Source organism: Mastigoproctus giganteus, chromosome 8 (assembly GCF_048544385.1).
Source record: "Mastigoproctus giganteus isolate SK-2022 chromosome 8, ASM4854438v1, whole genome shotgun sequence".
NCBI lineage: Eukaryota > Metazoa > Arthropoda > Arachnida > Uropygi > Thelyphonidae > Mastigoproctus > Mastigoproctus giganteus.
Window position 1 is genome coordinate 55,230,394 of NC_143582.1, and position 15,760 is coordinate 55,246,153.

At 36.4% G+C, this 15,760-nt stretch overlaps 1 protein-coding gene across 2 annotated transcripts in view; it reads right to left on the reverse strand.

Annotated features, from left to right (window-relative positions):
- The window catches only part of LOC150081538 (inhibitor of Bruton tyrosine kinase), a 349,146-nt gene that overhangs the window by 266,231 nt on the left and 67,155 nt on the right, over nucleotides 1–15,760 (reverse strand). For both annotated transcript variants that reach the window (XM_090380069.1, XM_090380070.1), the window contains exons 6-7: nucleotides 7,976–8,179; nucleotides 6,601–6,796 (exon numbers count right to left, since the gene is read on the reverse strand). In XM_090380069.1, coding sequence (XP_090236195.1) covers nucleotides 6,601–6,796; nucleotides 7,976–8,179 — 400 coding nt within the window. The remainder of the gene's footprint in view (nucleotides 1–6,600; nucleotides 6,797–7,975; nucleotides 8,180–15,760) is intronic.

Below are 15,760 nucleotides of genomic sequence, written 5' to 3' on the forward strand. Positions count from 1 at the left end.
TAAGATCTTCCTGGATAAGCTTTCTGCTGATAAATGAAAGATAAGACTACAGGTATAATCCTCCATTCTTCCTGCAAAATGGTAAACAGCTTCACACCATAACCCCACCTCCTCTGAATTCCACTGTGGGAAACTAAGTCTGGGATATGTTCTCCAAGCATCCTCCCCACTTGCCCATCTGATTGGAATATGGTGTGATGAGATCCATCACTCCAAGAACCAATTTACACTGTTCTATGGACCAACTATGGCATTTGTTGTACCATGCAAGGAGAATACACTGATGTTTGTAAGTGATGTTTGCTTTCTGTATCACTGCTCCTGTGAATAAAAAGGAGACTGTACAGCACTGTGCATAATATGTCCATGCACATTTCAATACCAGTTGATGACTTAACCTCCTAGTTGATGTTTTGAATGGATGTCTGATGAGACTTTCATGCTCTGATCATGGATGGTGGTGGTAATGTCACATTTCATAATAATCAGCAGTTGACTTTTGATGGAATGGGTTTTTGGCAATTGCATATATGAACAAGCCAACAATGTGACATCTGACGATGTTTCCCCCCCCACGGCTCTATGTGCCATAGCAAGAACTAACTTGTGTAGTTACAACTTGCTCATATACCAGTCTGAATTGTTTGTTTATCTGGGAAGATCAATGGGCTATGGAAACAGGGATATTCAGACAATTTCTGGAGAGAAGTTTGGTCACCAACTCCTTACTATCAGGTTAAAACAAAAGAAGGCAAGAGGTGTACATAGGTTTATGGGCAACTGTCTGAGGTCCAGAACCAAACATAGAAAATGTAGGAAGCCTCCCCTTGGTTAGAAGAGAGGAGACTGTAAAAGGAATTTCATTTATGTTTCAAACAGACATGAAAAGTGAAAAAATTACTAATACTGCTGCTACTGCAACTGTTTATATTAGTTCTACTATTGCTTCTCAATTTGAAAGTTTCTTTTAGAAAATCAGTAATACAATAACCTGTGCATAATGAACATTAATTATCACTTCAAATTACGATGAAAGATTATTAATTTTATTTAACTGGTGAGCTGCAATGCCAATTATCTCAGCTTGCATGCTGAACTCGTTGTTTTAAATGTCCTGTTTAGGTTTTAATTTTAAAATCTGCATATTACAGATTACATTAATAAAACAAGTCATAAAATCAAAACTTGTACAATGGGGTTTCCATTTTAATTTGTTACCTTCTCTAAGTTTGCTACACTGATTTCAAAATTAGGATTTGATTTTTTTTTTTTTTTTTGCAACACTTGCACAAAATTTTCCACAAATTGGGGAGAGAAGGGGGAAAAAATTTAACTCATCCAAATGATACTTTTTATAATAATGGTAAAACAGTAAAATGAACAACACTCAAAAAAAAAAGTGCTAATATTAATTTGAAAAGTGAACATATCAGCAGATTCCCTGGAATAAATCTTCCTTTTAGTCTCAAAGGAATGTTATGTAATTTTTCTTATATATTATGCTAGACATTTTCCTTTTCAAAGAGTAGCACAGTTACCTACTATTACATTTACATACCATCCTCTCTTATAACATTGCTGAAAAATTCCTTGGTTACATCAAGTGATGTAATTGCACTTCACCCCTCACTGATGAAACCAATGAATTTTAGCAATGGAAGCATGTTATCAGAAAGGGTGGAATGTAATCATATCGGCAGGTAACTCTTTGAACTTTGAGTAACTCTCTACTCTTTGAAATGGGAACTATCTAGCATAATACATAAAAGCAATTACCATCCTTGTCTAGAGTCTTTACAATAACCGAGGATATTGCATCATTTGCAGAACTAAACTCTCCAAAACTTGGGAGTTCGTGTTGGCCCATGAGCAAATGGACACCAATCTCCAGTCTGCAGAAATTATACTCATAAGTGGAGGGCTTTCTTAAAGGCTCACCCTTTAAGGTGTACAGGGCTATTTGGCATGTCACTGCTTACTTGTTCAATGTTGACTTTCTGCTCTGCTGTCCCATTCAATTATGGGACATGACAATTTTGTATAACAGGACTGGTGACCCAACAGCAAACAAAGTAGCCAATTATGTTCTTAAAATATAACTTTCTGAATTTAAAGGCTAAATGCACAAGGCATAATTCATATGGGTTTAAATTAACTATATAATATCAATGTAGATACACCATAAAATTAAACCTTAAAATTAAAAAGGCATCATTTTTAATTATATCTCATTTGTGGCTACCTTCACAACGAGATACCAGGTATTTTTTTATTTCTTTATGAAAACCCCAAACACGAGAGGTATTAGAACCTATAGTACTTAGTACCATGCTTAGATTGGAGGTTTAGAAGATGAAAGAAGATATTTGTTGACATTAGACTTGAACTTCTGTAGACTGCAATTTTCAGGAAATATGTATGAAGGAAGGTTGTTCCAGAAAACAGCAGTTGAATGAATAATCAGACAAGGAAAAGAAGAAAATAAATCTCACAGGTCATCCCATTTTGCATTCTTGTAATGCCAAACACAAGGTTGGGAAAGGAATAGCCATGAGATAAAGACTCAATTGGAGAAGGACCATCACCGAATTATGATCTGAGGTGCCAAGAGACCCATTCATCTCAACAATATACTTAGGATTGTTTGTGAGAAAAAGATCAAGCGTGTTGGCTGTATGGTTAGGATTGTCCGGTATTCTGGTAGATATATGAACAATCTGTGTGAGGTCATTAGTAATAACAAAAGCCTCAGCATCTCGACCAGCTGAGTCGGTGTGACTAGAAAATGGAAGCCAGCTGGAGTTGTGAACATTAAAATCACCAAGGAAAATTACCTCACTGTTAGCAAAGTTGGACTAGAGAAAGTAAAGTTGCAAAGAGAGGAAGTCAGAGCTCCAAGTGATTAGTGGAGTTGGGGGAACAGTAGAGACAACAGATGAATTTGACACAATGAGGTAGAGAGATTTTAAGCCAGAGAAGATCGAAAAGATGAGATTGCAAATTACCAAGTCTCTGACAGGGAATATCGGAACAGACATATGCACAAGTATCACCTTTAAGGCAAAAAGAACCATACAGCGAATAATTTGGGCAACTGAGTTGAGCAGTAGTTGAATCAACCGATAACTGAGATTCTGTCAGAAAAAGTACATGGGATTTGGCAGACTGCAAGTGGAAATGGACATCGTTGAGATTAGAACTGAGACCATGTATATTTGTGAAATGGACTAGGAAGTGTGCGGGAGGTTTAGATCTTTTCACAGATAAGCTTACTCTCTTAGTTTGACAATTCATGGTGTATTCAATAGTAAGAAAAGATGCGGGGGGGGCATGATGTATGAAGTTGTTGTTGTTGTTGATATGGAGGTTTGATGGCGCATAGGCTACTTTGGCCATAATGCGCCGATGTATGAAGTAATGAAATTTTTGGATAGGGCGTACACATGGTAAGAATATACTCAGATCCTTGACATAACGTGGCCTTGAGAATGGTAGTAATGTGAAAGAATACAAAACCATGAAGCCCACTAAAAATGCCCAATTGGATACCGAAATGTTTCAGTGGTTTGTTTAAAAAATGCAACCAGAGAATTCCACTGTCTGGACCTATGATAATTGAGAAAACCATCAAGATAAATAAAAAGCTTGGTAGAGAGCCTTCTTTCAAGGCAAGAATTGGATTGCTGGACAGTTTTTTTTTTTTTTTTTTTTAAACTTCACACCCTTGAATTAGTTTACTATGCATATGCCCAATTTCCAGAAGTCCAGTCTTTCCTAGTAGGAATATCCTTTGGCACCCTAACTCATCTTGTTTTTCTCTGCACTCTATTCCAACCATTTCCTTGGAAAAATTGAGTTTTCAAACCTGTTTGCAGTAAAATCCTTCTGATATCCTTTTGACAGAAGACCACAGGAGGCATTGAATGGAGGGTGTTAGGACTGGTGGGAGGTGTTTTACCGAGATCATTAATACATGAGCTGGAAGAAAAATGGGATGCTAGCAGGTCAGCTTTATCCTTGGCTGAAGTGACAACAGAACTATCTGGTTTGGACAGAGGTGGGAGCAGAGATGGGCAAAAGTTGTGGCCAATAGCTTTGGCAAGAGACCAGAATGCTCGGCTACCATTAGAAGCAAGAAGCAAGTTTTCTACTCTTAGCCTGTTCAAACTCTAGTTTGGACTGATTAATAACTGCTTTACAATTGTTGCAAGCTTTGGTGTAGGCAGAAAATGAAACTGCAGAATTAGAAACAAGCCAATTACAATATGCAACGTTATTCTCTTGAACAGCCTTGGCACATTTATTGGAAAACCAAGGTTTAGATAAAGGACAAGATTTTAAAGTGGACTGTGGGATAAAGGATTCCATTCCTGCAAGAATAATTTCACTGACACGATCTGAGCAAACGTTGACATCAGAAGTTTTGAAACAGTAATTCGACAATGGAAAAGAAGAAAAGAAGTCTCACAGGTCATCCCTTTTTGCATTCTTGTAATGCCAAACAACACGAGGTTGGGAATAGCCATGAGATAAAGGTTCCATTGGAGAAGAGAATCACCAAGTTGTGATCTGAAGTGCCTAAAGGACCTCTCACTTCGACCGTGTACTTAGAAGGGTTGTTTGTGAGAAAAAGATCAAGCGTATTGGCTGTATGATTAGGATTGCCAGGTATTCTTGTGGGTAAATGAACAATCTGTGCTAGGTCATTAGTAATTGCAAAAGCCTCAGCATCTCGACCTGCTGAGTCAGTGTGACTAGAAAACGGAAGCCAGCTGGAGTTGTGAACATTAAAATCATCAAGGAAAATTACCTCACTGTTAGGAAAGTTGGACTGGAGAAAGTCAAGTTGCAAAGTGAGGAAGTCAAAGAGTTCCAAGTGATTAGTGAAGTTGGGAGAACGGTAGAGACAACAGATGAATTTGACACAATGAGGTAGAGAGATTTTAAGTCAGAGAAGATCAAAGAGAGGAGATTCCAAATTGCCAAGTCTCTGACAGGGAATATCAGAACAGACATATGCACAAGTACTACCTTTGAAGCGAAAGGAATCATACAGCGAATAATTTGGGCACTGAGATGAGCAGTAGTTGAATCAACCGATAACAGATTCTGTCAGAAAAAGTACATGGGGTTTGGCAGACTGCAAGTGGAAATCAACATCGTTGAGATTAGAATTGAGACCACGTATATTTGTGAAATGAATTAGGAAGTGCTTGGGAGGTTTAGATCTTTTCGCAGATAAGCTTGCTCTATTAGTTTGACAATTCATGGTGTATTCAATAGTAAGAAAAAGTGATGGGACATGCTGTATGAAGTAATGAAATTTTTGGATATGGCGTACACATGGTAAGAATATACCCAGATCCTTGACATAACGTGGCCTCGACAATGCTCCCCGCATACACACTACTCTGACTCCCTCCAGTCACTATCTGGCAGAGTAGAGGTAGCAAGATTATACACTAACTGATCCGGAAGCCTCCTAGAGAGTTACCAATAGGTTCAGTCCGGTGTACTAACTAGCGGCCGGCCTGTGAACACCGTTTTAGAGCTGTACCCTCGAAATGTAAGGAATATTGGATCTCGCCACGACGTTCATCATAACCTCAAAAGTCAGTTATACTGCATGATGGAAGAGATAGGGAATGGTTGACCGGAACTTAGCTCTAGAGACTAAACATGGGTTCCGCCACTTCAAGCCTCCAATAAGCAAAGTGGTAGTATTTCACCGGTTGATGAGAGTCATCTACCGCCTAGTACTGCCTGGTAACAGAGGGGGTGGCATTCCTCCATGTGGTGTGGGTGCCACACCTCGGCCCCTGCTTACGTTGGTTCACACCTGGGTGGTCACCCACCATGTACTTGTGCATGGAGGTTATACCCAGGATTACTAACAGTCCCACCATCGTGAAGGTGCAAGCCTTCACGATGGTGGGACTGTTCAGTCATGCTATACGACAATTGTCAATACAGAGAGAAAAGCTAAGTGTAGATAGTGCCGCAATTTCTGCCTTTCATGATGAATTACAAAAATAGCTGAACGATGTCTGATTAGAGAGAGAGATCAAGTGTACAACTGCAATGAGATTGGTCTTAACTGGAAGGCACTCCTTGGAAATACTCTAGCCTCAAAAACAGAAAATTCATGTCCAAGATATAAGATGCAAAAAAGATCTAGGTGCACTTTTGTGATCAACATTGCTGGGACGAACTTATTCTGAACTTCTATTTAACTTAATTTTTGTGCTAATACCCATTCAGAATAAAACCATGCAGATCTGTACATAAAGCACGTTAAAACAGCTTAAGTCATTAAGCAATGTAAAACATCAGAAATTACATTTAAATAAATCACCATCTGTGAACAGGAGGAAGAAAAAACATAAAATAAACGTAAGTATGGTCAGTATTAAAAAAAAGTTTAATAAAATATTTACTTAAAATGACAGAAATAAAGAAAATCAAATAATAATGATTTTTAGAGTCTAAATCATTAATCTTTGAGGAACTATTAAACTGATATCAGTGAAATTTAAAATTATAATAATTTTAAATTATTATAATTTAAACTTTAGAAAGCATAAAAAAGTTTAAAATTACCAAGTTGTCCAGCATTCAAACCACAGGTAAAAACAGCATCTTTTGTATAAAGAACTGAATGGAAACGTGCTGCACAAACACCAATTATGACTTTTCCCTTCATGAACTTTTGAGAAAGTGGTCGTGGTATCAATAAACGCTCTGGTGGTGGTAAATGCCCAAGCTGATGATAGGTATTCAATCCACATGTCCATACCTACAGAAAGATACTTTAAGTTTGTATATCATATCATTTTATAGTATATAACAGAGTTATGGTGCTCAATACGTTTTACATTGACCAATATTTGTAGAAGAATAAGAGAAATTTACCTCAATACGATACGTAGAACACTTCCATATGATACTCGCCAGAAATTAAAAAGAATAAAACACAATTTGTTTTAATTTCTGGAGAGTATCATACGGAAGTGTTCTACGTATCATATTGAGGTAAATTTCTCTTATTCTTCTACAAATATTATATCATTATAATGCACTAGAAAGAAAGTCTTAGAAAGCATAAAACAGTATGGATTTGGTAGGCAACTCTGTCCTCCAACCATGCTACAGGAAAGGGAAAATCTCAATTATTATCAAATATGACATATCATGACTGGATCAGAATAGGGACTTCCAAATGTAACATAAATAAAGCAAAATTACAAAAATAATAAATTAATGTATCAGGTTATCAAACAGTCAACATTCTCTAACTGCACTTGTTGCAGAACTTTGTAATTACATCTGAACATCTGTTCACGAATTGTGCAATGGAATCAATACAGTAGATTGTCCAATAGACTGTGCAGTAATCACAAATGTTTTCATAAGTGTAGTTAGAGAAACTTGCTAGTTGATGGTTAAGCCCTCTTGACCTTCCCTTCCAGTCAGATATTCCTTTTTCAAATATTTGAAACAGGTACCAATATTCCAAACTGTCACCTGGTTCCAAGTATCAGAAAAAGAATGCATATATCCCTCAGTTACAGATTAATGTGTAACTGAAAATTACTGTGCAAGACAAAAAACATATCTTGAAAATCATTTTCTGACAGAAAGTGACATAATAAACCTGGATTACATTCTAGATTAGTCTTTACTTTTTTAATGGAGACTTTCCCAAAGGCAAAAAGTTTCTTCCAACCTGGGATCATCTTGTGTTAAATAAAAACTATATCAGATCAATTTAGGATATTATCACAAACCATGCAGACAAACAGACTACTAGCATCTCGAAGTCTTAAAATATTGTCATATAATATCAACATCATAACAGTATGTCTCTTGAAGCATATCCTACTTTTAGATTAAATTACAAATTAAAGGAATTATGCTTTCATTATTTGAAAGGAAAGTTATTAATAATTTACTGTGTTCCAGAGCTTATTTATACCTGACCACCTTCCATTAATAGAACCAAATGGTCTTGTCCAGCTGCTACTTGCTCACATGGTGATGAGCCTAGTCCTTTCACTGCTGCAGGAACTAAACTAGTCTGTTCTGTACCTTGTCCCAGCCGACAACCATGTCCATGTCCACATGTGTATACTTGGCCATTATGAGACAGAAATACTGAATGGTACTTGCAAATAACCACCTGGAATGGGGCATAAAATAATAATAATCATCATAAAATTGCACACAATATAAATTAACCAATAATTAATTTCAACCAATTAAGCAATAGCTATTCAGAACAATATTCTATAAAAATATTGTTCTATAAGAAATTCTTAGAGATAAACTTGTCTTCTTTACACTGATTTTTGACTGAATTAATAATTAGAACAGTAATGGTCAGTTCTGCCTGCAGAACTAACTATTGCTTGCTCAATTTCTAGTGAATTCCACAAATATAGTGACCGACTTTCAATTTGAAAATCTCCCCATTTATTTTGATTTTTTCTGTTGTTAATTCAGTTTCAATATTACAGAAAGCAGAAAACCATGCTAACATGGTTGGAAATTTGCCACCTTTTCAGAGCCTGAAATATGGTAAAGTTCCACCAATCCTACATTTTTCAATTTTCTTTGTGGTCTTATCTCCAATGGTAAACCATTCCTGGTTCTCATAATTGTGCTTTATTATATATTATTTATTATTATTTATTTACTTTAGGAAGTTCTTCTACTAGCTGAATACTAATGTAAAATCAGTCAGTGAATAAATGAAAATGAAATCCACTACTTCAATACTGTGAAGCAGTATTTGGACGAGATGAAGCATGTTCCTTGAGGTAAAAGTCATGATGGTCTTATCAAGATGCCAAGTAGCAGGCTTTTCAGAATATGGACCAATAACTAACACAATCTGATTCTGGGTTGGTTAAAATAAATACACTAAAGCCACTTTTCTGGCTTTTGAGGATTACACAAAATTACACAAAGAAAATTCTGCCTTTGAAACCAAAGTACTTGTCTAATGCAATATTCTACATTAGTGAAAAAAAAAAATCATTTTAATTTATATTCCCTACTTTTATTTCCTTTTGTTTCCTATATTGATGGTGGGCAGATATGCAACATCTGCAAATACAACCCGCAGAAATGTAATCTTGACAAGCTTGTAACAAACAAGTCACTTAATGCAATGGTTCCCAATCTTTTGTCCCTCAAGTCACACTTTCTAAGTTAAAAGATGAAAATTAATGGCACACCGAAACAGTGATTGCCATTGAACTTAATGGAATTTTTCCTAATCTCGTGGCACGCCAGTTTGGAACCTCTGACTTAATGTACACAGATGCATTAGCAATTAATAATAATTCATGATTTATAACAATGGTCAACCCATTAACATGAAACTTTGTTAAAGATTCCTAAAATATTTTAAGTAAGCAATGAAATTTTGAAATGGATCAGGGCTCCAGTTCTAAATTTATAGTAATACTAGAGTACCCATGGCATATTTTGCCAAAACTGTTTCAGAGAAGTAAGGATTAATATCGAAGCAATTAAAAAAACCTCACCCTCAACTGCCTTCGCTGTTAGCTAAAGTGTCAAGTGAGACGGACTCAGGCAATGAAATATATTTAAAAAAAAAAAAAGACTAACAGGCAAAGCCTTTGTCTTTTTTTTTTTTTCCCTTTGAAAGCCAACACGAGAACAAACAGCAAACTTCGGGAAACTTACTGGGCAAACTCGTTTCCCACTACTGCAGTTTTTCCCTGCATTCTCAGTAAACAGATGGTATGCGTTATCGGTAGTGTCAGTAGATGTCGATAACGATGTATTGATTAGTTTTTTACTCATTATTAAAAGCAGATTATTTGAGTTCATAAGTGTAACAGCCGAAACTTACTTACAGATACACCCTACAGACTGCCTCAGTCTTAGGGTGATTATCCTCCCCCCAACACTGTTTTAAAATAGGTAAACGACTTCTGCTGCCACTACCGATAACACGCACCATCTGTAGAAGTTGTTTTCCTATTTTAAAACAGTGGAAAAGGGAGGATAAACACCCTAAGACTGAGGTAGTCTGGAGGGTATACCCATCAGTAAATTTCAGCCCATTCATGAACTCCAATAAACTGCTTTAATAATGAGAAAAAAAAACTAATCACTACATTGTTATTGACTTCTACTGCGATAACGATGTATTGATTGAACTGCCACTACCGATAACACGCAACATCTGTATACTGAGAATGCAGGGAGAAACTGTGGTAGCAGGAAAACGAGTTTGCCGAGTAAGCTAGCCATGGTTCTCATGTTGGCTTACTTTAACTTAAACTAAAAATGCAATTTGTTAATTTTATTTATACATGTATGACTATGTAATTCTTTAAATTTTTTTTTTTTAAATCTAGTATACCAGTGGCGAATATTTCAACAAAACTATTGAAATTTTTTTTGGAAAATTTTACTGCAAGTTGTTTTTTTTTTTTCCTCAATTTTAAGATTAAATAAAAAGTATTGCAAAAGGAATCAGGTGAAAAGCTTGTTTAGTCTATAAATTATTATATAGATTTCTCTAGGGAACGGGTTCCCAACTTGTGTTCCGCAGAACCCTATGGTTCCGCCGATAACACTTGGGGTTCCACAATAAAATTAGTTTTTGAGCTCTAATTAATTGTTTAAAATATGCATGAAAAATTTATTTAAATAAAGTTTCAAAAATTATTAATATTCCATTGGAAGAGGGGAGCTGTGCACAGACTCTGCACGGCTTGCATTTGTGGAAAATAAAATCCATTTAGTCTAATGGTGGATGAATGAATCGAATACTTGCATTTGATTCTCCCACCACTAGAAGAGTCATATCCCCTGACGAAATCATCTGTAGTGAGGTTGGGCACAACGGTACAGCATATGAGCGGGCATATCATAGATTGGTGGTATTTTGCACTGCAATCATTTTGTGATTGTCTTGTGTCCTTTTTATATAAAAAGGAAGTGGGCATCATATTAATTTATAATATTATGATTGTGTATACCCCAAATTAAAATGTCATGGAGTGTTGTTTGAGGAGTTTTAAAAAAAAGTGTAGCAAGCAGTTCATGTTTCTAGTAACAAGGAGACTGGTAAAGCAGATACTGACGAAAATACAGATCAAGGCACTAGCATTACTTGTGTAGCAGATGAATGGAAGAAAAAGGTGTTGTTTGTCAATACTAAAACACTGCTAAGTCATAAAAAACAAATACAACTAGAGTTATTTATTACTCAGATTCACTATTAATCTGGGGTTTTTTTGTATTTTCAATACATTATTTTTGATTTTTTGATTTGTTATTTCATTTACAATCAGTAAAAACTGTCGGGGTTCCAAAATTTTTTTATCAAGATGAAAAGGGTTCCACGATTAAAATAAGTTGGGAACTGCTGCTCTAGGGGAAACTGGGGAAGGAATGCTATGAAATCCCAAAATCTCAACTGAACTTAGAACCAACCCAGAGGTGAATAGAATATGTTGAAAATTGGGTATAAGTCAGCATTTTTCTTGTTGTTAACGCAAAAACACGTACGCTGAATTTTGTGAGGGGGGGGGGGTGAATTAAGGCAGTGAAATTGTAGCCGGACATGAAATTTTTCCATGGACTAACAGAATGTAGTCTGAAAATTTGGCCTTGATCTTATACTAGTTGAATACTAATGTAGAATACTAATGTAAAATTAATTAGTGAATAAATAAAAATGAAATCCACTACTTCCAATACCGTGAAACACTATTTTGATGATATAGTAGTAGTGGCATATGATGCAAGAAAGCAAGTGTATGGGCTTCTGCAGCATCAGCCAAAAAAAAATTTTTACACAACCATTCCCTCTAAATCTCCAGTTCCTCCTTAAATTTATTTAACCTATCAACTGCCACAATGACAGATGGAAGTTTGTTCCAGCAATTAACCACCCACTAGCTAAAGGCAAATTTCTGTACATCTATTCTTTATCTGTCTTTTCTCAATTTGAATTTATGCCCCCTTAGGTTTGTAATCTGAACAAGTGGAAGAATCATATCAGAATTCAGCATGCTCAACCCATTCAAGGCCTTATACACCTCAATCAGATCACCTAGGTACCTAGTCTCCAGCCACTGCAATTTGCAGAACTTAAGCCTCTCTTGGCAAGAGGATTCCTTCATTCCCCTCACCAATCTTGTTGCCCTTCTCTGTACATGCTCAAGCAAATCGACATCCTTCCTAAAATGAGGCCTCCAGACCTGAACGCAGTACTCAAGGCGTGGCCTTATACAGAGGGACAATCGCCTCCTTTTCCCTGCTAGCAAAATTCCTATATATCATTGACAAAAGCCCATGAACTGCCCTGGCAGCCTGTCTGCATTGCTCAGAAAACTTCATACCTGACTGCACAATTACTCCCAGGTCTTTTTCATTTTCTACCACCTTAAGTGTAGTACCACACAGTTGATACTTTCCATATGCAGTACTTTGCATTTGTCAAGGTTAAACTTCAGTTGCCACTTCTTAGCCCATCTGCCCAAATTATCTAGATCCTGTTGCAGTAGCACACTGCCATTACTGTCATTAACAACCCTGCAAACCTTTATATCACTGCAAACTTCGACACTAAGCCTGATATACCTTCATCAATATCATTGATAAATATATAAAACAGTGGACCCAACACCGAACCCTGTGGGACTCCACTAATAACATTAGTCCACGAAGAGCAGCACCCATTGATTACCACCCTCTGTCTTCTCCCACTTAACCATCCTTTTATCCATTGTAGCAACTTACCCTTAATACCATTCTGCTCCAATTTGTACAATAGTTTTCCATGCGCAACAGTGTCAAAAGCTTTCCTGAAATCCAAATATATGATATCAAAATTATGTTTTGTATCTAGTTCCTTTGTAACCACATAATAACCAATCAAATTTGTCAGACAAGACTTTCCCTTAACAAACCCATGCTGTGTCTGAATTATTGCTGCAGTCTTGTCTAGATGATCCTGCAATACATCTTTAACCAGTGACTCCATTATTTTACCCGGAACAGAAGATGAGAGCATCTTCTGTTCCCCTAGATGAGAGCATCCTTGGACTTATACTGAGTCCGAGGATGCTCTCATAATTACGGCTAAGGGTTTGCTTAGTTGCTTTGCTGCCTCCTTTAATATAACTGGATAGATCCCATCCATCCCAGGTGCTTTTCTTATGTTTAACTTCAACAATTTCTCCACTTTGCTCTCAGTTATTACAAAATCATTAAGTACCCTGCTACAATTTGATAACTTTCTGCCATTTTCAAAACTTAATAATTCCTCATGTGTGAATAATAGATGCAAAATACTCATTCAGTTTGTTTGCCATCTGAGCAGGATCATCAACAGTCAAACCATCGATGTCAAGTGGACCAATCAGATTCATCCCCTTCCTTTTAGAGTTTATATACGTAAAGAAATCCTTGCTGTTTTCCTTAGCATATTTTGCCAAGGATTTCTCGTAATCTGCCTTCGCCTGCCTAACCTCCTTTGTGACCTGATTACAGACTAACTTATATCTGCCATAGGCTTCTGAGTCGCTTGATAATTTATATGCATCCCATGCATTTTTCTTCACTGTCACGAGTCTCATTAGTTCATTTGATAACCATTTAGGCTTAAACCTTGAATAATATTTCTTAATAGGTATGAAACTTTTAGTAGTATCCATGATTAATTCCTTGAATGCTTCCCACTTAGAATTTACTGTTGGTAACATTGTCAGTTGATCCCACTGTACACAATTTAAAAACTGTCTGAGACCACTGTACTCACCTTTACGGAAGCAAAAACCCTTTCCTTTACCCCTGATGGTAATTATATCTTTAAGAAAATCCCACATCAGTACACTGTGATCACTGCCACCTAGTGGTTCCTTTATCTGCAAATGCTTAATACACGAATGATCCCTGAGGTGAAAGTCATGTTGGTTTTAATTTTGAAATGGATCACAGCTCCGGTACAAATTTATATTAACACTCTAGTATCTGTGGCAAATATTTCACCAAAACTGTTTCAGAGAAGTAAAGTTTAATATTGAAATAACTGCAAAAACCTCTCCCTTGGCTTCCTTTGCTGCTAGCTAAGGTGTCAGTGGGATTGGACTCTGGTAATAATATATATATATATATATATATATAAAAAAAAGGATTAAAAATGCTATTTGTGTGTTTTTTTGTATGACTATATCATCCTTTAAAAAAATTAAAATTATTGCACAGACAAAATTACGGTTATTCTAGTGTACTGGTGCCAAATATTTTACCAAAACAGTAATGAAACTGTTGAAAATAACTGAAATTTTTACTGCAAATTATACTCTAGCTAATCTGGATGCCTCCTAGAAAGTTACCAAGAGGTTTGTTCCAATGGACTATTCAGTGGCTGGCCTGCAAAAATCATTTCAGAGCTGTACTCTTTAAGCATAATTAATATTGGATCTTGCCATGATATCCATCATAACCTTAAAAGACACCACTCATAGTACATAATGGAAGAGATGAGGATTGGCAGAGAGCTTTACTCTGGAGACTAAACAAGGGTTTCACTACCTCAAGTTTCTAATACGGAAAGTGACAGTACTTCCCAGATAATGATTCATTTACCACTTAGTATTTCTTGGTGCAGAGGTGTATGATTCCTCTGTGTGATGTGGATGGCACACCAACTCCCTTACTCTGGTTCACACCTGGGTGGCCACCTCTAGTATACTAGGTGCAATGTTTCAGGCCATACATTTGGGAGCATACTCAAGGTTACTAGCAGTACTACCATTGTGAAAGCATAAGAGGAGGATATAGTTGTCACAGAATAATTGGAGTTTGCTGAAATACAATCCAATTAACTCAAAAGTGGGATCCAAATACCAGTTCCATTGGTGTTTTCGACTGCTAGGTAGCAAGCATTAGCCTGTCATATCAGAAAAGTGTCTGTGAAAAGCATCAGGAAGACAGGAATTAAATGTGTAAAGCACCCACCAGCTCCAGCATGACAATGTATAACTATTTTTGCCACCACTTCAATGTGCTAGTTTCCAGGTCCTCCATGATGGAATAGTGGTTTTACCACTCACATGAAGTCAGTGTTTAATTCCCATCTATGACTAGAGGATTTTCCAAACAAAGCTGTAGTTAGCTAGAGGAGCCTAGCACTGAATCCTGAGGGACTCCAGTAATAACATTAGTCCAAGAAGATCTTTTGATGCTGTTGCATGAACAATTCTTATGAGTACTTATATCAACGAGGATATCGACGTGAAGGCAATGATTTTATTGCTCCAGCAAACACAGTTTTTGATAAATTTTTTCTGCTTTATTGCCTTAATTGTCATATTAATCTACTTTCTAGAAGTAGCTTTATAATCCTGGTCATGCTTCTTAGTTTATTTTGAATTTAGATAGGCATTTTGTATGTTACTAATTAGTATCTATAGAATCTTGTGCCATTCGAAACTTGCTGCTATTGTTGTAATATATTAGACCAATACAGAATGGTGAAATGTATACTTTGAACTTGATAGAGTAAGGTATAATGTAAAATTAAATGGTATAATACGTAGCACTGCATTAGGAATCTGTTACCTTAGTATAGTATTATCAATTAAATTAATTTTATTAATTTTAATTGTTAATTAAATTGTATTTAAACAGAAATCAGGCCACAGACTAGAGCAGCAAAGCAACCAGCACAAAGTAGCAGAAATGCTGTGGCTGGGGGGAGAACTGA